This window comes from Anabas testudineus, chromosome 11 (assembly GCF_900324465.2).
Source record: "Anabas testudineus chromosome 11, fAnaTes1.2, whole genome shotgun sequence".
Lineage (NCBI taxonomy): Eukaryota > Metazoa > Chordata > Actinopteri > Anabantiformes > Anabantidae > Anabas > Anabas testudineus.
This window is the reverse complement of record NC_046620.1, coordinates 5,177,183-5,200,597: the sequence shown is the minus strand read 5'-3', so window position 1 is coordinate 5,200,597 and position 23,415 is coordinate 5,177,183. Positions and strand designations below refer to the sequence as shown.

Below are 23,415 nucleotides of genomic sequence, written 5' to 3'. Positions count from 1 at the left end.
GTGTGTCTCCTAAATGGTTTCTTCACATGAATCATGCTACTTTAGGTTCCGTTCATGTGTTATGATTCTTTAAATTCATGTGTAAATTATCATTCTTCTTAGATGGATGGATGGATGAATGGATGGAGGTCCACGGTGAAAAACAGTTTTGATTTCCTGTGCTAAGTAGTAATGTTCAGACCAGAAGACTTAAAACATCTTTTTGTGATGTAGATATGAATCACCAACCATCTGATTTCCAACTATCCATCAATGCTAAGATTTTGTATTTGAGTCAAAGAGCAGTTACATCTCAAAATAGGAAGTCATTATGAAAAAATTTAAGGAACCAACAGAGTTGCAGCACTTATAAGACAGTTTCTGAAAATTATTGTAAGTTACAGATTTGTTCCAGTGTGTGACACAAAGGTGGATTATAATCTATCATAGTTATTTCTATGAATGCAGCTAAAATTTAAACAGGCTGACCACTCTCGTGTGTTTTGGAAAGAGAGCACAATATTTGACTGAACACTAATATTAACAGTAGAGTCTGTTTTGACTTTGTTTTAGGCATGTCTGTTCATACAAAGCCTCCTCTGAGATTATCAACTTTTTGCATAATCATGACCCTGTATAATAAAAAAGTAAATAAACACTGTCCTTTCATGTATATCTTGGTTATATTAACCCCCAGTCTGTAGAGTATGGAAGCCAAGGTTCCAGTATTTTCTATTGTATGTTCCTTTTTAAATTAAATAAAATTTAAAAATAAACGTTGTCCAATAAGACTCTGTGTTTAAGGGATGTTTTTGGAGTAGATTGTCTGTGTGGAAGTTTCACATACATAAAAAGTACATCATTACTAAAACAATTTGTTAATTATATTTCATCTGTAATCTACACTTATACTGTTTGGTATTTCAGGTTTAGTGTAGAATATTTTATATTTCAAGCTCTGTTTATGTTGTGTACGTAGTGACGTAAATAGGCACAATATTTCAGTGTGAAGAAGGAGAATTATCAGGTGGCATTGAAATAAAGTCATCGAGTTTAGTCTCAGTACAGGGACAGTGTCACCATATGTCCTCATAAACCAAACACAATCAACTTCCTGTTTCACCACGCCACTCCCCCTCGCGGTGGAAACATTACCGAATGCTGATTGGCTGCTTCGGCAGCAAAGTGACGTTACAGTCGGTGATTGGCTGGATTTGCCACCACTCGTCATCCACAAAGCAACGTCACGGTCACGGGGTCACTCCAGAAGCAAAAGAGACACAACATGGCTGCCACTGAGTTAGCTACACACACATCCTTTCTTGTTTCTACTTTGGGATATTAAAGCAAGGGTAAATGCCGCTTTGTGTTTAAATGATGCATTTCTTAAATTATATTTATTCAAGTTTTAAGCAGTTAAAGTGTTGGTAAAGTACTTCTGCCTTGTTCACTACTAAGTAGAGTTAGCATGCTAACAAGGCATGTGTGCAAGTTAGAGCAAACAACTGTTAGCCAAAACTAGATGTTGATGTAAACACAGAGACATCATGTCTCATGAAACAGATAATTACCAACGTAACCAGGCTGCTAGCATTACTGTCTTTTATTGCTTGGTCCTGTATTCAACTCCGATTTCTTTATGCTGTTTATGTACCTTTTGTGGTAAACAGTGCTGTGTTAAGTTTTTATTTGTGGCAAGGTTTTAGCCACTAAAAAGCACTCAAACACAATGTAAAATAATGACATAAATTGTTTTCATTCCCAAATTAACTTAGTGTTAGAAACATTTCAAAATATAGCTTTTTTCAAATACGACTCAATGGTTGTTGGAGTGTGAAGTTTTACTTGTCTACTTGAATTTCTTAATACTTTTGGGATGTCTAGCCAGTGGTGGAGGAAGTAGTTTACACTGTAAAATATTCAGTTACTACAAAGTTATCCAAATGTTAGACAATTAAAAGTATATAATGTAATAAAGGTAAGAAGTACGTATGAAACAGACAATCTTCAAATTAGCTAGGTGCAGTGGGATAACTGTTATCCTTATTGTTGAAAAGGTTGTTTCCTGCATTTAAAAAAAGTTCTTGTGTGGATTTATTCTATTTCTGTCTTTCTTTTTTATCTCTCTATCTCTCTTAACTTCATGATGGTGGTGGTAAAAACCAGGTTCAGAAAAACCTTATTCTTCTTTCTCAAATATAAACCCTTATATTCTTTAATTTTATACAAAGAACAGTGTGTTTAACACAATCCATGTCTAAAATTGTATATTATTTTTTTAGCTATCATGGAAAAGCAGAAAAGTCAACTGGCTCCTGAGCAAGATGCCCTGGAGCACATAGTCGCCTGTAGAGACAAACCATTTCTTGAAGAAAGGTTTATAGACTCGTTCAAAGGTACGTGATGGCAATTTATATATTGAATTTGAAGGCATTATTTTTGGTAATACACGACAGGCTGGAGTTAATTTTAACCTATTTTCTGTTTTGCATATATCTCAACAATTCAAACATCTATTATTGTTCAGGTTAGAAGGAAGTCTGTTTTCTGTGTTAGAGTTTCTGAGTGATCAGTGTGATTCACACACAGTTTTGGTCTAGAAAACCAATAAAATTAGACCCTTTAAGTATATTCATTTAGTTTTAACGGTAACAAGAGGAGAATGTTAAAAACCCAAGTGGGAAAGTTGCCTGCCAGAATTGGCTGCAATACATGAATGCTGTGAGCTGTGAGGGATAAATGTCAATTTTACTCTAAGACAGTTCACAATGTGAAGAAAGATATTACATTAAATTACTCTGTAGTAAACTATTTTTTTGAAATGTTTCTCTTTGTATTTTTTTTTTTGACAGGATGGATACGAATGCATTGTGTATTATTGAAGTGCCGTCTCGTCTTTTTTTCTGTGAAAGCGAAATTGCTCATGTTCATGCTAGTAATTTGCTGCAATAATTAGTACAGTAAATATTTTACTATTAACATTACATCTTTGCTTTCCTAGAAAGAGGAGTCTTCACCCATGAAACCATTAAACCATCCATGTTTGTTGTTGAATATCGTGGAAAAATCTTTGGTCACAAAAACACAAGGCCCAGGAGGAAATGTGGTGATACTCTGACCAACTATGTGTATGAGTTTTCATGGAAAGGAGCACGCTGGTGGTAAGCTGCTTGTTTTCCCACTTTGACATTAGATCTTGTTATTTCTGTAGGTTAACTCCAGTATGCCGTATTAGCATTGTTTATTAGAAAATAATATGATCAAGTGCAGTCATTTTAAAAACAGTTTCAGTTTCATAAAGAGTGTTCTTCTTGCAGCATTGATGCTTCGAAAGAAGATAAGACTCTTGGAAGACTTGTGAATGATGATCACATAAATCCCAACTGTGAAATGAAAAGAATTGAGTATGAGGGGACTCCACACCTGTGCCTGTTTGCTGTTAGAGAAATATATCCAGGCGAGGAAATAACATACAATTATGGAGACTCTTCTTACCCATGGCGCTCAAAGGTAGGTTTATACCATGAAAGAACAGAACCACTGCTCTGTAACTAGAACAAGGCCATTTTAAATGCCAGCCATGAATGATCTTATTTATGACAGAGTGACTTTGGGAAAGTGAGATGAGGAAAAAAGCTGTTCATAAGGGGGAAAATAATTGCAAAGATGAAAAAGAAGGGATGAAAAGAAACCTTTTGACAGCTATATCAAGTTATCTAATGTCGTGTGATTCTGAGTTTACTATGCAGAAATATTAAAGTGTTAAATTACAACATGACTTTTACATTTGACACTTAAAGGCGTTCTGTGAAGGATCAAGTGCTTCAAACACAGACCTTCATACCACCTCATCAACACCAACGAATAAAAAGGTGTGTAAATGGCTACATTTATATATCTTAGTATTTTTAACTGTCTGCTTTATAGTATGTGCTTTTGTTTGTCTGGTTGAGTTAGTTTTTTTTTTTTTTGTGTACTTGAGTCTCTCTTACAAAATAAAACGTGAACAAGAATTTACCCACACTCATTCAGTTAATTATTATTGATTGTAAAACAATCAGACAACACAGGCTCAACATTGACCTCTTCTTGGAAGTTGGTAGAGTTCAGTAAAGTCTGTTGGTTGTTAGACTTTTACATAAGTTACATGTATTAATTTTGATGGATTCGGATTTCGGACTTTGGGAGTTTGTTAGTTGAGCTTGAGAAATGTTATTGATTTTGAAGCAGTGATTTGGATGGCAACCTTTCAGTCTATAGAAACCACTGTAGATGGTGACACTGGTGTTCTAGTGGTAACCAGACTTGTACCGTGATGGTTCCTGGCTTGATTCTGACCATCCGAACCAATGTCCTTTCAGCTGATTAAGACAGTTTGGGTCATATTTCAGACCTAGGAAAGTGACTGCACATTAATTTGTATTTGTGTATAATGTTTAACTGATGATCTTTAAATCAGTATTTGTTTAGAAATGGTCCAAGCGACATTCCTGACTTGTGTAAATCTACCATCCTCTACACACTGAGTTCCTTGGACATTCACATTCACAATTTGATGACTTGCGTTAAAGACAAAAAAACACTTTTTATGTTGGTACAGAGAAACCACTGACTTTATTTAATCATGATAACTAACAGGAATTATAAAGCCTTGGGCTGGGTGAATTAAAAGACATCTCAGATATTTCAGCATCACTGAATTAGAATTAGAATTACAAGTCTAAGATGTTTTGTTTATGTTTCCAGTTTGAGGAAGCTTCCAGCAATGAGGGGTCCTGCTCTGATGATGATGATGATGAACTACCTGACAGCGGATCAAACTCAGGCTCAGATGGAGACTATAAACCAGATGAGAAAGTTCTGGGCTCAGATGAAGAAAGCTCAGATGATGACAATTTAGCAAATGAGGATACAGAAAAGCCAGAACCTTCATCTTACTCCCGCAGAAACTATTGCTATGTTTGTGGGAAAGGGATGACTAAAATTGCTCGGCATTTGTTCATTCATGCAGACGAAGAACCTGATATTACGAAAGTCTTAGCTTTGCCCAAAAAATCCAAGGAACGAAAAAGGTTGCTGAATGATTTACGAAACAGAGGAAATTACAAACATAACCAAGAGGTGTTGAGGACTAACAGTGGAGATTTAAAACCAAAAAGACATCCCAAAAACTCATCATTGAATGGTAAAACATATGTGCACTGTCTGCATTGTAAGGGTATGTTTTGTCGTAAAGAAATTTGGAGGCATATGGCCAGATGCCCTAAAAAAAACGCAGACTCTGCAAAACCTGGCAAGGCAAGAGAGTCAGAGAGTGACCTTTCAGAGTCATTGTGGTATGAAAAATATCCATCTGAAATGCAGAAGATGCTTTTAAAGATGAAACAAGATGAGATTGCTTTTGCAGTTAACAACGATCACCTTCTAATACAGTGGGCGCAGTATCTGGTGGGGAAGTATGCAGATAATCGAAAGATGCACCAGTACTTCAGTAAGAAGTTGAGACAAATGGGAAGACTCTTGTTAACACTATATGAAAAGTCGATTTTCAGCTTCGAAGATGCCTTAAAACCCCAAAACTTCTACAAAGTTGTTGAGGCTGTCAGACACAATGCTGGCTTTGATGAGAAAAAGAAGAGCTATAAAAATCCAAGTATTGCTTTGAAATTAGTACAGTCGCTCAAACAAATTGCCAACGTTGTCCTCAAGGGATCTGATAACGGCGAGGAAATGGTGAGAAGCACAAAGAAATTCCTGACAATGTGTGCAGAAGAATGGTGCGACCTTGTATCTCACAATGCCCACACTTCAAAGTACAAACGGCAAATAAATAGGCCGTCTACAATACCGTTCACGCATGATGTGCAGGCTTTCTACAAACACCTGGAAACAATATCAGCTTCTGCCACTGAAACAATGAAGAAGTATGAAAGCCCACAGGTCTACAACGCACTTTGCAGAGTGACATTGGCACAGGTGTCGGTCTTAAATAAAGGCACACCTGAGGTTTCAAAGGTGACACTGAAGTCATTCCAGGAGCGGGAAGAAACTACCCAAGTGCTGTCCAAACACTTCATCAGGATAAACATTCCTAGTAAGACTGGACAAAATGTTGCTGTTCTGTTGACTTCTGAACTTGTCAATGCAATAACTCTGCTTGTGAGCAAGAGAAAGTCCTGTGGTGTCCACAAAGACAATCTTTTCTTGTTTGCAAAGCCTGATGGGTCTGCTTCAAGTTTCTACTATGGAGGGGGCTGCCTCAAAAGTTTTTCAAATCTGTGTCACGCAAAGAACCCAGAGTATCTCAGGTCAACATATTTTCAAAAGCACATAACACGAGTTTTCCAGATTCTCAACCTGGAGAATGACGAGCTCGACCACCTCTCTAAACTCTTGGGCCTTACCATCCGCACTGAGAGGGACTATTATCGATTGCCAGAAGCAGCTGAGGAGCTCGCAAAAATTGCGAAACTACTTCTGGCGATGGAAAAGGGTTCTTTTGAAAGAGTTAAAGGAAACTCTCTGGACGAAATTGAGATTGAAGGTAAGTGTCCACCGTAATAAACAAGGCATCCCCACCTGTATCTGCAAATAACTTAATGAACTTGTTTTTTCTTTTATTTTTTAAATTAAAGACCAACTAGAACCGGATGTGGAGCAGGTCTACTCTAAATATTGTGATGCTGAAGAAGACAAAGAATCAGATGCTTTGCCACAGCAGAGTGGTATGTTGAGATAACTCCTTCCTGTATCTATTTATCTAAGTGACATTGAAGTTTATAATGCATATTTTAACAAAAGATTATATTTCTGTAAGTAATAATAGAGGCTGAATTATGCTGACTGTCCAATAACCAAGAGATATTTAGGAAAGGATTTATTTTACACACAACACAAGTTCAATTGCAATTTCTATCATGTCAATAACCAACTGAATGATTTGTTTTTCTCCAGATGATGTGGATCAACAAGTCAGTCACCCTGACCCTGAACAAGATGCCCTTGAGCACATAAAGGCTTCTAAAGACAAAGCTTTTCTAGAGGGAATCTGTATTGACCCCTTTAAAGGTTAGTGACGCATCTCCCACCCCCACAAAAACACAACTCTGTAATATAAACCTGACACTTGAAATTAGCTTAAAGTTAATATGCACCACCACTTCTGAGGGTATTTGAGATATGTTTTGCTAACCAGATGGGAACTTTTTGATCAAACTTTGTTTTCCTTTCTATTTTCTTATTTTCTAGGCAGAGGTCTGTTCACTCATGAGTCCATTGAACCGTCTACATTTGTTGTTGAATATCGGGGGAAATGCTTCACTCGCGAAGATTCCCAGAAAAACAAATGTGGCGATTCTCTGAACAAGTATTTGTTTGACTTTTCTTGGAAGGGGACAAACTGGTGGTGAGTTTATTGCTTATTTCTAATTCTAGTTTTTCAATTTAAATAGATCACAGGTAAAACAATCAATTCTGTTATTGATGGTGGTATAGATATTTAGTAAAATTACTTGACTTCTGGGAGTGTAAACTTGAATCAGATGCAGAATGTAAAATGTAAATTAATTTATTTTAGTTTTTTGAAAAAAAAAACTATCAGCCTTAGTCAGAAAGATAAATGGATTTTAAGTTGTTGAAACGCGTATTTCTCTGCAGCATCGATGCCTCATCAGACGATGGGAGCCTCGGAAGACTTGTGAATGATGATCACATAAGTCCCAACTGTGAAGTGAAGAAAATAGTTTGTGAGGGGAAGCCACACTTGTGTCTGTTTGCAATAAAGAAAATATTTGCAGGCGAGGAGATAACGTACAACTATGGGGACTCCTCTTGTCCGTGGCGTTCAACGGTGGGTGCATTTTCTGCAGACTGCCCTGCTTTTGAATATGTTTCACGTTTGTTTGTTTGTTTTATTTGTTTGTCGTGTCTTAAATTAAAGACAGTAAATGTTGTCCATAGATGTTTTTACTTCTTTTTTTATGCAGAACTCCAGTGGGAAACAAAAAACATCACAAAGAGACGGAAATGCTGCTGCATCTTCTGCAAAAAATATCAGGGTGAATGTTTTTTAAAGCATCTGGAAAATGAGCTGCTATATATAGTTTTATTTCATTAACACACATAGCAGAATGTAACTCATCAGGCATGAGTTACATAAGAATTAACAAAGTTGAAAAAAAAAAAACAGGAGAAAAACTCTTTAAAAATGGTAAAAATTGTGTATTGGTGTCAAGAAATTTAAAAACACAGATTTTTATGATAGTATTAGATTATACTGTTGTACTAGATTAGAAGTTTGTTGTGTTGGATTATTACTATAAAGTTACTTGCTATAATTCCAGGGTGAGGACTTGAGTTCTGCAGAGTCCGGCTGTGATGACACTGGGGATGTTTTTGATGACGACCAAAGAAGCGATGACGATTTGACGAGCAACAACAACAAATTGGATTTGAAGAAGAAGAATCCAGATTTTGCAGAGGCACATTCTTCTGAACAGCAGCCCATCGATGACTCATTTATTCAGCAGGAGGATGAGACTCATCAGGAGGAAAAACCTTCCTACACCAACAGGAATTACTGTTACATTTGCGGGAAAGCTCAGTCTAAAATTTCTCGTCATCTTTTCACCCATAGACATGAAGATGCTGAAATAGCGGAAATATTTGCATTACGTCGTAACTCCAAAGAACGGAAGTCTCGACTGGAGAAGTTACGAGACAAAGGAAATTGCAAACACAATGAGGAGGTTTTGAAGACTCGCCGTGGAGAACTGAAAGTGAGAAAAAGACAGTTAAACAGGGCCACTGCTGCCAGAACATTTGTACCGTGTATATACTGTAAAGTCATGTTTGGTCGTACAACGATATGGCATCATTTACAGAAGTGTTCTTTAAAGAACATCTCCAAACCTCCTAAAGGTGTCGGCCCTAAAATCTTGACTGTGGTTGCTGCTACAGTGACAGATTCCCAAGAAATCCCATCTGATGTGAAGGAGCTGGTACAAACTCTGAAGGAAGATAAAGTTACATCTGTAGTTTCGAAGGATTCCTACATACTGCAGCTGGCACAGTGTTTGTGCCACGAGAGTAAAGGGAAGAAAAGAAGATACGAATATGTCAGAACTAAGCTGAGACAAATGGGAAGACTTCTGTTATTGTTAAAGGAAAAAGCAGTAGGTAGCTTTGAAGAAGCTATGAAACCTGCAAACTATAGCAAAGTTGTTGAAGCGGTCCGAAAGCTCACAGGGTTCAGTGAAGAGGGGAAGTCCTGTGATACCCCCAGTCTTCTACTGAAGCTGGTAAAGTCGCTCGAGGTAATTGGTGGCATTAAATATGCCAGGGCTGTGAAGGAGGATGATCAGGAGAGGATGCAGGAAGCGGAGACATTCCTGGCACTGTGTGCAAAAGAATGGAGTGGTTTTACAGATTCAGATGTAAAAGCAAACAGTGTATCAGCCATACCGTTCACACATGACGTGCAGCTTGTCTACCAGCACCTGGAAAAAACAGCAGCCTCCGGAGTTCAAACTCTGACGACGTACGAAAGCCCACCAGTCTATAACGCACTTCTTAGAGTGACATTTGCACAACTTTCAGTGTTAAACAAATATGCACCAGACATTTCAAATATAACACTCCAGTCTTTCATTGAAAGACAAGAGACTGAACTTCACGAAGACGCTATTGGTTGCCAGTCACAGCTTGAACAAATTCTGCGCAAGCGCTTTGTGACAATCCAGGTTACAAGCAGAAGGGACAAAAAATGTAGGGGCAAAAAATGTGCTCTTGTGTTGAGCCCTGAACTACTGACGGCAATAACACTGCTTGTGAGCAAGAGAGAAGTGTGTGGCGTAAATAAAAAGAATCCCTTCTTATTTGCAAGACCAAACGGCGTTTATACAAGCGTGTACCGTGGACAAAAGTGCATCAACATATTGATGGATTGGAGTGGTGCAAAGAACCCGCAGACACTCAGGTCTCCGTTTTTCTTTAAGCACATGGCAAGAATTTTCCATATTCTCAGTCTCTCGAACAGCGAGCTTGATCAGCTCTCCAAACTGTTGGAGCGCAACATCCGGACAGACTGGGAGTATTATCGGATGCCAGAGGCAGCTGGTGACATTGTGAAAATCTTACAGCTACTCTCAGCAATGGAGAAGGGATCTTTTGAAAGATTTGAAGGAAAGACTCTTGAGGAAATAGAGGTTGAAGGTACGTGTCTACTCCAGTATTGGTTAATTTCATGGTGAGTGATACTCACACGGTGCTTTGTGTTCATCCATCAGGCCTAACAAACATGCTGACTGCCTTTGTTTTATATATTTATTATATGTTTTACTGAAACCATGTTGCTCAGTCCTTTTGTTACAGTGCATGTCTACATGACTTTGTTTCCTCTGAAGATGAATTGCAGCCCGAGATGGAGGAGAACAACCCTGAAACCAGTGACGGCGAGGAAGACAACCTGGAAGCTCAAAGTTCTCTTCACCCGAGCGGTGTGTAACTATAGTAATAATCTTTGATATGCTTAGTTTTCTCTCCAGAAATTTCAGTAGCATCAAGGCTGATAATAAACATTACTAAAATGAATTTCATCTCATTATTTCATTCAGATTTAAATGTATATTTGTCTTCAAACAAGAAAACTTACTTATGTACTTATCTATCTTACCAGATATTAGATTTATTTTGTTTACTGAACTGTAGAGAAGTACAAGTAGCATAACCTGAAAAGTATCTCAATATTGTACTTATATCCAGTACTTAAGTAAATGCATTACTGGTTACTACAGATGACAATGAAAGATGAAGTACTTACCCAAATGACAATCCTAAAATGCTCTTTTACTGTCCCTAATGTTTTCAGTACCAAAGAACATTTTCTTAATCAATTAATTTTAGATACTGGAAACGAGACCAACACCACTCAGGGACGCCACATGCAAAGGTACTGCAGAAACTCTAAACATTACTACACGTCATTAAAAGTACCCTGTCTGTCTATCAATGACTTCAAATGCTTGTCTCACATACTCGTCTCTACCTCCTCCAGGCGTTTCCTTCTCAAAAGACTCCTCATCAACCAAAAAACAAGCTTCGCCTCTGAAGAAGCCGGGCCGAGGCCGGACAGGGAAGTGGGACAGCGAAGGTGAGGAGGCTGAGCTGAGTGATGAGAACCATGATGAGGTGAACTCAGAGAGAGAAGACAGGACTGAGGATGTTCCTGTCAAGCGTGCTAAAGAAACACCGACTCAAAGCAAAGAGGAAACAGCCATTTGTTTTAGTGATGACGACGACGACATGCATGTGGACTTTGACATTGATATAGACACAGATGAGGATGTCAGAAATGAAGGAAACAATGAAGATGGCCATTCAGCCGACTCAGCAACAGCAACACCCATGAGAACAGATATGAAGGGAACAACAAACCAGAACACAGACATCAGTGAGGGGGATAAGGAAGAGGACTCACCTGATGAGGACTGTGGAGATGTTGAAGACACGATGGAGTCTGACATAGAGAACGATGTGGACGAAGAAGATCAAGAGACAAGAGGGGAGCAAATGGACAGGATGGATGTGGACAGCAGTAGTTCTGATGCCATGTTAAGTACAGGTAAAAATGAGAAGGATGAGATTAACAGATGTACAATTACATATTGTGTGGGAAACTGCTCTGCTTGTGGTTCTCAAGCCCAAAAATCACAAAAATCTACTTAGAGCAACGTGTTTTTTCTTAATTTGTAGAGAAGAAGAAAAAATTATCAGCTGCAGTAACGGGGATGAGAGAGGTGAAGATATTAATCCCTAAACTGGACATTGTAAGTTTTCAGTTTCATTCTATTTAATGATAGATTGTAGTTTAATTAAAAACTGGATCAAACTTCAAATGAACCTTTAATTATATCCATGTTACATACTGTAAACTAATTACCACTGTAAAATAATTTGAATTAAGTGATTTTTGTTGTTGCTTTCTGTTTTAGGAGAAGGTTAAAGCTCCAGTCCACATTTCAGAGTTGTCATCTTTGTTCAGCAAGTGGCCGGTGAAGGATCAGCTTGTCTGGAACGACGACAACAAGCGTAAAACGTCCACACACATCAACAACAAACCTAGTGATGCAAAGGTTCGTTGTCAGTGATGTTTGTGATAAAATAAAGTTGAATTTGTGCCACCTTACCTTTAGAGAAAGTGTCAGAATTTATTCAGTAAACATCAAATGTAAAGTTAAAATCTTGTGTTTATGCTGATTTGAAATTTATTTTGAGTTATTTATATAAAATTTGTCTAAAAATAATATTTTTCGGTTCTTCATCCTATCAGGACGTAGAAATGACGTGTTCAAACTGCAAAAAGACCATGATGAAGGGACAAACTGCCTACCAGAAGAAAGGATTCACAGACGTCTTCTGTTCCAAAATTTGCCTGTTTGAAAAGTTTCCCGTCAACAAACCAGCATCAAAGACCTGTCATTACTGTCTCAAGTGAGTCTGAGAGAGATATTTGTTTAGCAAGTGATGAAACTCATACACTGAGTTCTAGTGTTCATATTGGACCTACAGTACTCTGGTAGAAAGGTGCCCCCTTGTGGGAGAACAAAAACACAGATGCACTAAACAGTTTTTATTGTTTTCAAAATGTATGATATATAAAAGACAGATAAAGACATGTTAAATTGTCCTCCTCTTGTTTCTCTCAGGGAGATAACACAGCTGTTGAACCTCATCATGGCTGTTGTGGACATTAAAGGAACTATGAAGGATTTCTGCGGCCTGACGTGTTTGACCACTTTCAAATTCAACACTGTGTCGACACAGTCGCTCTGCAGCACGTGTAACAAATCCTGCACAGTAAGAAAAAACACATCTTAATTGTTTTCCTCGTGTTTAAACTAACAATCTGTGGCTTTATCTTAGTCACTGCTCCTTTATCATTATCCTCTACAGACCACGTTGGAGTTGATTCTGAACGAGGTTGTCCACAAGTTCTGCAGTGACTCCTGCTTGGCAGGTTTTCGCAGGGACAACGTGGCCCTCTGTGAGAACTGCGACTCCCCCTGCCACAAGAAACTAATGCTGAAGCTGGAAGAGGACACCAAAACCTTCTGCAGCGGGGCGTGTGTGGAAGAATACAAAAAGGTGCAGAAATACCAAATGTTACTGTTTAATGAAACCATATATTTATCACTAAAACAGTAACAGCATTCAGTACGTACAGTGTCCAAGCCTAGAGCAGATTGTCATGTGTATGTGTGTACTAGAAAAAGTATAGGAGGAAATGCAGTACTCGCTGTACTCTATAGTATCTGTACACAGCCCTCATTCATGTGTTGTGTGCTTGGACTGAAGTATTAATAATATTTAGAGCGGTAGAGATATTAGCATTATTTAAATATATATTTAAACTTTATAATAATAAAACATGTGCCCCGTGTGAGGCTCGAACTCACGACCTTCAGATTATGAGACTGACGCGCTGCCTACTGCGCCAACGAGGCTTCGAGGATTGTGAAGGAAACCGGTCCACTAGAGTCACCAAAGACTTTTTCCATTATTTAGTCGATGGGATTTCAAATATATTCAGTTACCGGAATTATTTACGAGATTTTAACGCTTCGCCAACCAGCGACTGTTTTACGATCCGGACTTTACGTAGATTTAAAACGGAGTCTGATGCTTTGTGGCCGCTCGCAGCACCTGTACCGTAAAGTCAACAATACATGCGCAACAGAGCGCACTGGTGTTTACACCGTCTGTGTAGCGAATACAGCAGTTTATAATCTAAAGTTTATATATTTTAGTTAGTTTATATTTTAAATATATTTTAAAAATAAATTTGAATTGTTAACAACTACATTTTTTTGCTAATTTTCTGTCACCCTAAACTCAGTTTTTTCATTTTCATGGCTGGTCAGATTTATTGTTTTATCTATTTAGATTATGCATAAACTTCTATTATCATACACTTTATTACACACTTGGTTCACCTGTTTTTGTTCTTCTGCAGAATATTAATACAGCCCACTCGTGCCCCATGTGTCACACTTCTGTACCAGTGTCACGTATGTTTGTGTACAAAACCAGTGAAGACACAGTGGAACTCTTCTGTCATCGTCCCTGTGCGACATCCTACAAACTGGGCTGTGAAATTATACACAAGCTTCAAGGTAATCAATACTATTTTTATCAATCTATTTTTTATCAATAATCTTCTCTCTTCGGTCAGCTCACTATTTGAATTTTGCATTTTATTTAAAATGTGGTTTTGACAAATGTATTTGACTTGAAGTCGCATTAGTAGAGAATTGTGCATAAGAGAAACAAGACAACATAAGCAAACAGTTAAAACTATATGACACGTTAAGACAAATAATTTAATTTATTCAACATTTTTAAAGGTTCAGAAACTATTCATTAAAAGTTCATATATTGGTAATAAATGCTAAATAAGAAGTGTATGTAAAGTTTTACTTATTATGTGAGTTGACAGTACCTGTTTTTTCTCTCTTCAGAAACAAAAGGCTCAGCTCAGAAGAAAAAGAACAAACGTTCAAAACAAAATTCAAATACTGTGAGTATGCTTGATATAATAAATTAATTTCATCTTTCAGAGAGACTTTAAACCTAAAGTAGAGAAGACAGGGCTAAGCACAGTTAAATAGTCTAAAGATGGCTTCTAATCGCTGTGTGCTCTTCTACAGGAGGATGTAAATGTGGGTTCAGACTCCACTGCCAATGAAAACGATGCCTCTCCAGCTGCTGCGTCAGACACAACGCCAACACCCATTACTGCAGACTCACGTGTTTCGTGTTGCAACTGTGGGAAGGAGCTGCAGGAAGGAGAAACAATTTACCAGCTGAAGAGTTCACAAGAGTTTTTTTGCTCTGCCTCGTGTGTGTCTGAACGACACAACATCACAGTGGCCGTCAAAAGCTGCTACAACTGCTTTCAGTAAGTCCCCTGTTCTCTGTTCTGTAGGGTTATTGCAGAGTCTTGGATCAATCATATGTGAATCCACCAAAAATTAAACCAAGCCAATCTGTCTTATCTCTTCTTCATGCGAAATCTTTTCATTCAGGGAGATAAAACGGCCTCAGAACATCATCTCAGCTCCGGTGGACAATTCAGGAACAATAAAGGAACTGTGCAGCGAGACCTGTCTCGCCTCTGTCCAATCCAAGAGGCGCATGACTGCCTCAAAACCTTCACCAACACTGGGGCCTCGTTCAGAGTGCAGGATGTGTGTCAGATATTGTTATGTAAGGAAAAAGAAACTCTCTTATCTGTTTTACATTAGTGTTCAGGAATCTGCTGCTGTCACTTGTTGTCATGCTGTAGAATTAATTTTAACCAGTCCAACACCTCATGAATCTAAAGTGCCTCACGCCTGCATCTGTACCTTCTGTGTTATTCTCAGTGCAAGTTCAAACTGACCCTGGATGGAGTCGTCCATAGACTTTGCAGCAACTCCTGCTTCATCAGCTACCACAAAGTCAACAACTTGCCTTTGTTGATGTGTGAAGTCTGCAGCTCCGTCGACCTCCCCATGCGACTCACGTTGAAGATGTGGGACGGCAGTAAAAACGTCTGCAGTGAAAAATGTCTGATCAAGTTCAAAGAGGTGCAGAAATCAAATCTGTGTAGAAAAAGCTCGTATTTTATACTAATTAATCAGCAGAGTTGATCGATCAATAAAGTTCTTGGGTTTAAACTGTTACATTTGGTTGGCCAGTTTCTGCACCTCACATTATTTATCTTCTCTTATGTTACAAATTTGCAGAAAGTCCAGACACCTGAGCTTTGCCCCATGTGCCAGACGTTTCATCAGCTGTCAGATATGGTTGAAAATAAAAATGAAGACGGCAGCTTGAACTTCTTCTGCAGCAACAGATGTATGATGGTGTACAAAGTCCCATCTTTCACTGCATCAGGTACTGTGCGACAATTTGTTTAAAACAGTTCATTTCATTGCCCTAATTGAAAAGAATGAGTTTTGCGAAGCCTGCTTACTTTGCTAAAACAAGAAACTTAACTTCAAGTTTGAAGTTAAGATGTGATGATGTGAGCACATGTTTCTCTTGTGCTGTCTGTGGCAGGTTCTTTAAATGTGTCTCAAGCAGCAGAGGAACTTCTTGTCTTCTAGCTTTAACACTGTCAAATGTCTTTATACTATAGAAAAGAGCAAACCTTCCCCTGAGGAAGAAGATGACATAAAAGAAGTGAAGCCACCACTACCAAAACTGGACTGTGTGAGTACAGCATGTTAAATATGGATTTTTGTAGTCCTTGTCAAATGCAGTTTAAAGCTATGACCTAAAATAATACTGAATGTGTTAAATCACCTAATTACAGTGTACAAATGTCTTTTTTCAGACCAAGGTAAAAGAAGAGCCTATCGATGACGAGTACAAACAGAATCTCCCACCTTTAGTATCCACACAGGATGTAAAGGAGGAACCAAATGTGGCACAGGTAGGAGACACGCTGTTTTAATAAGTGAGCACAAAGCAGCACCAGATGTACAGGACAACAGCTTACATGGCAAAGAAAATGTTTGGATTCTTTACTCTAGTGTCCTCTTTCTGAGTGGCTATCAAACTCATTTTTGAGCCTTATTTTTATGCTTCACAGCCTCTTCTGTGTATTTTTTTTGTCAAGAGATTGAAAGTCTCTTAATTATGTCACCATCTCTGTGAATATTATCGTTTGTGTTTTTTCAGGAGGACTTGAAGATTGGTTCTGTGTTCTCCTTGACTGGAGACCCTACACCTGCAGCTCCCACTCTCACACGCATGGATTTACCAGCATCTTGCTCCAGCTGCAAAGAGGTCCTCCGGAATGGAGAGACTGTTTACCAGAGGAAAGGCCACACGGATGTTTTCTGCTCCACTTCCTGTCTAATGAAATTTTACCAAATGAAAGCAGCGAAGAAGACCTGTCACTTCTGTCTTGAGTGAGTCTAATGGCCGAGTTTTTATTTAGATTGGAAATGTTTGGTCTTAAATTAAGGATGAAATCAAGTAACAAAACATTTAGACACATTTTAGTAGTTGACGTAAAACTTCATGTGCATGATTATCGTAAGATTACATCATTATTCTGGAGCCTGTTTCGTATAATTCTCCATCACTCTCTCTTTGTTTCCTTGTTCCTGTTCTCCTCACAAAAATAACACGTAGTTGTGTCAGTGACAGCTGCATATTTTGAAGGGATCTTATTCTTCCTGTTTCATCTCAGGGTTATTACACAACCTCAGGACGCTGTCCAGGCCCAGTTGGATGATGAAGAGACAGTGAAGGACTTCTGCAGCCAGAGCTGTCTGTCCTCCTTCAACTACAAGACGTTTGTTTCCACCAAGATACCCATCGTGCCAGTTGGGTCACATTCACAGTGCAGCATCTGCGGCAGATATTGTATTGTAAGAGACAAAGCAACGGATTCCAAAAGATCCTCAAGTGTTTTTCTTTATAATAAAGAACAGCTGTCGCTACCTTTTGTTATCCATGAATTTAAACAATTATGAATTATGGCTGACATAGCGTCTTTTATTTATCGACCTACAGAGCAAACATGAGGTCATACAGCAGGACACTGTCCACAAGATATGCAGTGAGTCCTGTTTCCGACGTTTCCGCAACATGAACAACCTGTCCATCTCTCAAAACAATCAGTCCCCCTGCAGCACACCGCACACACTGAAAATGGAAGATGGCAACAGAAAACTGTGCAGTGAGAAATGTCTGGCCCAATGCAAAGAGGTACTTTTTAAACATTTAAACATTTAGTTTCTTCTACTTAAAGTTACATCAATACTTAAAAACACTGGTAACTAATTTAAACTAAATAGTTACGGTAAGAAAAAGACAAATATTGTTCATGTTATATCTGCAGCTCGCTCTAGATGAGATGAATGTAAAATACTCTGAGCTGCAGTGAGTCTTTACGATGACTTAATATTCTCTCTCTGCTTTTCAATACTTGGCAGAAAAGTCAAGCACAGCAGCCGTGTTCGATGTGCAGCACGTCCAATCAGGTATCAGAAATAGTTAAGAACAACAACAGTGACAACACAGTGGAGAACTGCTGCACCAACAGTTGTGTGATGGAATCAAAACCTGTCAGCGCCACAGGTAATACACAATTATTTTATAAGACAGCTGCTCTTTGTCTTTTAGTCTTTAGGTTATTCCTTTGTCTTTGGTATGGTTATGCAGGTATGCAAGTCTTCTTGTATCTATTATCTGTAACAGATCACTGGAAAATCTACGACAGCCTGGTGCACTAGCTAAACATTTTTAATATAAACAAATCTGGTTTGTGGCAGAATGTGGTCAGATTTGGTCTGACGCCCTTCATGTTGCCACGTTATCAATGAATACTTTGTTTTTTTAAAAATATCACTTATATAAAGATAAATTAAATTTTTATTCGTTCACTCTTCAGCTGCAGCGAAGTCCTCTCCTGTCATTGCTAACGTTGTGTCACTTGCTAGCGCTCTGTCGAGGCACTCCTCTTCCAGCACTGCACGTCAAGGTACATACACAAAAACACATCTAGACACAAATAACTAGTGCACCCCAGATTTCACTGCTGAACATTTCTTCTCCACAGGCTCTCTCCCCGACATTCACACAAAGGTGGTCGGACATGTAAGTTTACTCCAGATATTAAGTCCTTCACTTAATTATTATTCTCTTTTGGTTGTTTAAATTATTGTTATTGTTCTTCAGGCCAGCATTCAAACAGCTCCAAAGGAGGTGAAGAACAAATCCACGCTCTGCACACCGCTGGTCCACAACAAAGGAGTCTCCTGTACAACACAGACTGTCGACAAAGAAGCACAAACCGGTAAAATTAACTTTAAAGATTATTAAATGCTCCAAATAGACTTTTTATGATGCCATAACTTTCCATGAGAACTTTGAAAGCTTTTGGTTTTATTTTTGCTTATTTTCAGCAAAAACATCCATTTATCAGAAAATTCTCCTCTTGGGCAACACATACATCATTGTTTTCATACAATAATAATAATACAAAATAATCCATCTTTCCAGAACTAACACAATTGGTGTGTTTTTTTCTGTTTTTTCTGTTGCATGAAGACAAGTTTTTTCCCAAAGTCATAGTCCTGCCTGTCCCAGTGCCGGTGTACGTTCCACTACCTATGAACATGTACAGCCAGTACACCCCAAAGCCCGTGGGCCTGCCGTTACCGGTATGTCAAACAACCTGACACTTCTCATGGACCCAGATGTAATTTTTTTCTTTCAGTGGAAGAAAAACGCTCCTCCAACCTCCAGTGACCAGATTTTGAGGTTTGTTTTTTCCAAACTGTGTCTGTCACAGCTGCCTGTGCCCATGTTCATCCCTGTGACGTCAGCCGGACCTGAGCCACAAGTGAAGACCGGGGACGAGAGAATTCAGCCTGAAACATTAGAGGAAAAGCTGGAGGCACAGATGGAGACCAAACAGGATGACAGGAACGAGAGAGAGGACGAGCAGGAGGCCAGAGAGGTGACAAAAGGAGGAGGAGGAGAGGAAACAAAGGCCTATACTGGTAATTTAGTTACATTACATTTAGTTACTGCACTGTTGTAATTTGTTGGCTATTGGGCTGTTTCAAGAATCCATATTGTGTAAAAGTGTTTGAGGAAAGTCTGTGCACCAGAGTTTATCCTCAACTTATCTTTTTTTTCAGAACACACCAGGAGCTGCTGTCATGACGTGAATAAAGACCTGGATAGTTTGAACATTCAGGAGAGCTCCTCCTCTGACTCCAACCTCAGGTCACACAGTCGACCACACCCCCACATGAAGCCCCCTCCGGTTTCAGACTCGAACATGCCCAGTGAGCCTCAACCTGAGCTCCCACAGCCAACTCCACCACATCCCCATAGCTCACAGAGCCCTGCTCCTTCTCCTCTACCGTCACAGCAAAGTCTGGTGAAAGCTCACAACAAAAATAAGGTAACAGAGCATTAGAGAAAGATGTTTAGAGCCTGTGGTCTCCTCTGTCTTTGGTCTAACTCTGAGTTTCCTCTCTATCCAAGGATCGTAAGTTGAAGCTGTCTAAAGCTGCAAAAGAGGACACAGCTCCACAAGACGTGTCGAAAGGGACGTCCAGGAGGCCGCGCAAGCTTAAGATTCAGCGTGGACTTGAAGCCTGGAAGAGATGGATTCATCGGAGGGAATCACAAACCAACATGGACCCAGGCTCTCGTATGTTTTTCTGCCTTTCTTCCTTATTTACATTTGGTTTTATAGAGGCAAGAAGAGTATTACTAGAGCAGAGTAACTTTTCAACTCCTCCTTTAAAGTTAACAATCACAGAGTTAGTGGGTAGAATATGTGCGCTGGCTGATTTATTGCACAGGTTTTATATGTGTGAATTCTTCCCCTCCATCGTCCTCCTTTCTACATTTAGCACATGCTGTGAAGTTAAAGGAGAATATTCTTCACTGCTCTGCATCTGAGCTGAACGATGGTCTGTGTCTCTTCATCAGAGAGGTGAAACGGTCTAATGGAGAACCGTACTCTTCTGACAGCTTGTTCTACCTCTGCCTCAGCATCCAACAGGTAAGATCTGTTGAAGAAATGTCTCTTGTTCGGAAATTTCTGAGTAAAATTGTATAATTATAGTAATTAAGTATATTATAGTAATTATATTCAAGGCCAATTCATTTAATCTGGTGTTGTACTGTAAACTGTGAGCTCAGCTGGACTTTATATTCACTAAATCATTAAATGTTTATTATAGTCTCTGTGCGAAAGACACTATACTGTATATTCACACATGTTTTATTTTGCTTGGCTGTTTCTTCACAGTACCTGTTTGACAGCGGCCGCATGGAGAACATATTCAGTGATCAGATCTACAGCAAGTTCTCCACAGAGTTCACCAACATCCTAAAACACCAAAAATTCTCAGTCACAGCCAGGGGTGAGATATCATCCACCTGTTTGTCATTTTTTAAATCTCATATAGATCCGATTTCTGATGTCTCTGTTCTCCTCTCCAGGTTACGTCCACTCCCGTGTGGAGGAGGAGTATCTGTGGGACTGTAAACAGCTGGGGGCGTACTCCCCCATCGTCCTCCTCAACACTCTGCTCTTCTTCTGCTGCAAGTACTTTGGCCTCACGACGGTGGAGCAGAACCGCCAACTATCCTTTTCCCAAGTTATTCTCTGTACCAAAACCAATCCGAACAACATCCGGACCACGTTCCTGCGCTTCCACCCCTCAGTATCCATGAATGAGTCAGGTACTGTTATACCTTTGAATCCATCTCGCAGCATGTTAAATTATTTGAGTAATGGTATTTTATATATATTGTGTCACACACAGACGGCGTCCCAGCTAAAAAACGAAAGAAAAACGTGAATAAAGAGGAAATCCTGGAGGTGATGGAGAACACGGAGAACCCTCTCCGCTGCCCGGTCAGACTCTACGAGTTCTACATCTCCAAGTGGTGAGTGTCTGGCTCGCTTATTCCAGAAATTTAAAACGTAACCCTTTAACCACATCTTTAATCGTTTCTCTCCTTCCATTCAGTGGGGAGTTGGTGAAGCAGCGCAGCGACTCGTTCTACCTCCAACCCGATCGCTGCTGTGTTCCCAGCAGCGACCTGTGGTTTTCCTCCACCCCTCTGGATTGCAGCATCATGGAAGCGATGCTTGAGCGAATCCTCACTGTGCGAGAGATTGAGGAGCGGCATTGAGGCTGTACTGATCCACAGCAGACGTTAGATGACACAACATTAATGACTGACGAGCAGCAGGACTGACGAAGGTGAAAGAAGCTAAAAGACCTTTGTTGTTTGGACCGTGTTCACATCCAGTACAAAGTTTTGAAAATTATGTAAAAACAAATGTAAAATTTCTGGTAAATGTTCTATTTTTTGTGAGTTTGTATCTTCTACTTTTAATTTTGATTAAACTAATGTTGAACCAACGTTTTTACTTTTCTATTAAACCATTTTGGATTTACCTGTTTGGACTTTACTGTTTCAAAGCTGAGCAAAGAGACTCAGACGAAAGCAGTTCATCGATTGTACAAAACTGTTGAGTTCTTTAAAAAAAGCTATAATTAATATTTTTATAATACCTAGTAGGGGATCTCTTCTTAGTTTTTATCAAGTCTGCAGAAACCTGAAACATAAAGGAGCTGCACATGCTTGATGGATCAGTTTATACCATCTATGTACAGGAACCTAATGAACTAACTGATGCACCTCCCTCCACAGAGCTGTGCTCTGATGGTGTCATTATCGGATAGACACCCACCAGTCTGACATTTATACCCTTCTCTTCAGTCAGATCCTGTGTATCTCTTCATATAAAGACCAAAGCTTTTTCAGACTTAGAAAGGATCAACTTGGCATCCAGATGTAGTCCCTGCTGACCCTCCTCTCGTCTCTCGAACAAGGTACTCTGTCCTTTACCTCTCTTAATACCTCAACGTAGCTGTTAACTTAGCAATGTTTTATTAATATATATATATACTATATTTCCTATATTTTACAGACTACAGCCCTGTACCGCAGCTATAATAGCATTTAACCAGAGGAAAAGAGCATTAGAAATATTGACAGTATTATTGCTCCACATTCTGTATTCTGACCTGTTCATTTCTTTCATGGACAGAATTTCTAGGTGCAGACAGTAGCTCTCCGGTCTGGAGACTACAGGATTTCATTTTGACGTTGTCATTCTTGGCCTCATCAAGCCAAGACCTTTAGTCTGTACTGGGGCGGTTGCAGCAGAGTATGAAGCTGCTGGGATGAGAATCAGCTCCAAATATAAGTGCGAGGCCATGGTTCTCAACCAGAAAAAGGTGGCCTGTCCTGTCCAGGTTGGAGAAGAGATCCTGCTTCAGTTGGAGGAGTTTAGGTATCTTTGGGTCTTTGGTTCTTTGGATCTTGTTCATGAGTGAGAGAAGAAAGAAGCTTCACTTGTTAAATGTTTGGAGGAAGCAGATTTGAGAAAATAAGTTAATCATTTTAACCACTTCAGCCACTGGTTATCACCTCATCTTCTTTAAGTGTCTGTAGGTGAACCTCAAAGTGTTTTACAGGAAGTTGTTTCACAACTTCAAACTTCTCTTAACGAAGAGGAATCAAGTTTATTGCTTCTGTTTAAATCTTGCAGCAGTTTCTGTTTTTAAAACATCAAGTTTCATTTAGTGTTGAACCAACAACAGCAGAAAACAATAAAGTCTGTTTCCTCCATATTCAGTCTGTTTTATTCTGGTTCTTAGTTATGATGAGTTAGTGTTTGTTCACTCATCACTCATCTGAGCATCGTATTACTATCTCACATTTAAAGTTGCTGAATTTCTTAATGATCAAATGTGCAGCATCAACATCTGTGATGAAAACTGTGACCATCGGTTTTAGAATTTTCTATTTAAAACAATCCATCAGCGTCACAGA

The 23,415-nt window shown here is 39.1% G+C and overlaps 1 protein-coding gene and 1 non-coding gene across 7 annotated transcripts; one reads left to right on the top strand and one right to left on the bottom strand.

Annotated features, from left to right (window-relative positions):
- Positions 1-1,250: 1,250 nt before the first annotated feature.
- On the top strand, positions 1,251-23,189 carry LOC113154170 (zinc finger MYM-type protein 4-like). Of its 6 annotated transcripts, none has more exons than XR_003298010.1 (35): positions 10,053-10,191; positions 10,383-10,475; positions 10,882-10,927; positions 11,033-11,599; positions 11,731-11,804; positions 11,970-12,110; positions 12,308-12,468; positions 12,684-12,834; positions 12,931-13,122; positions 13,991-14,150; positions 14,496-14,554; positions 14,685-14,935; positions 15,063-15,243; positions 15,402-15,605; positions 15,765-15,915; positions 16,160-16,233; positions 16,358-16,456; positions 16,705-16,937; positions 17,222-17,402; positions 17,548-17,742; positions 17,970-18,114; positions 18,428-18,517; positions 18,596-18,633; positions 18,715-18,832; positions 19,087-19,199; positions 19,331-19,541; positions 19,683-19,951; positions 20,035-20,203; positions 20,409-20,560; positions 20,810-20,924; positions 21,004-21,246; positions 21,330-21,453; positions 21,537-21,773; positions 22,297-22,409; positions 22,628-23,189. XR_003298010.1 is itself a non-coding variant. In XM_026348211.1 (33 exons), the coding sequence occupies exons 2-33, from the start codon at positions 10,383-10,385 to the stop codon at positions 21,700-21,702; spliced, it is 5,166 nt and encodes a 1,721-aa protein (XP_026203996.1). In that variant the 5' UTR covers positions 10,053-10,191; the 3' UTR covers positions 21,703-21,970. The 6 variants fall into 6 exon arrangements, 3 of the variants coding, with proteins under 3 accessions (XP_026203997.1, XP_026203998.1, XP_026203996.1); XR_003298009.1 differs by having other exon boundaries at positions 22,228-22,409; XM_026348211.1 differs by lacking the exons at positions 22,297-22,409; positions 22,628-23,189 and having other exon boundaries at positions 21,537-21,970.
- trnam-cau lies at positions 13,409-13,481 on the bottom strand. Its single transcript has one exon. It is a non-coding gene; the product is annotated as a tRNA-Met (tRNA).
- Positions 23,190-23,415: the final 226 nt, after the last annotated feature.

What these genes read in the sequence shown, in the direction of transcription:
- LOC113154170 (XM_026348211.1), top strand. Translation starts at nt 10,383, where the DNA reads ATGAATTGCAGCCCGAGATGGAGGAGAACAACCCTGAAACCAGTGACG. An exon ending in GTGTGGAAGAATACAAAAAG is followed by an intron (nt 13,123 to 13,990) that starts GTGCAGAAATAC and finishes GTTCTTCTGCAG; the next exon opens with AATATTAATACAGCCCACTC. An exon ending in TCTGCCTCAGCATCCAACAG is followed by an intron (nt 20,561 to 20,809) that starts GTAAGATCTGTT and finishes GTTTCTTCACAG; the next exon opens with TACCTGTTTGACAGCGGCCG.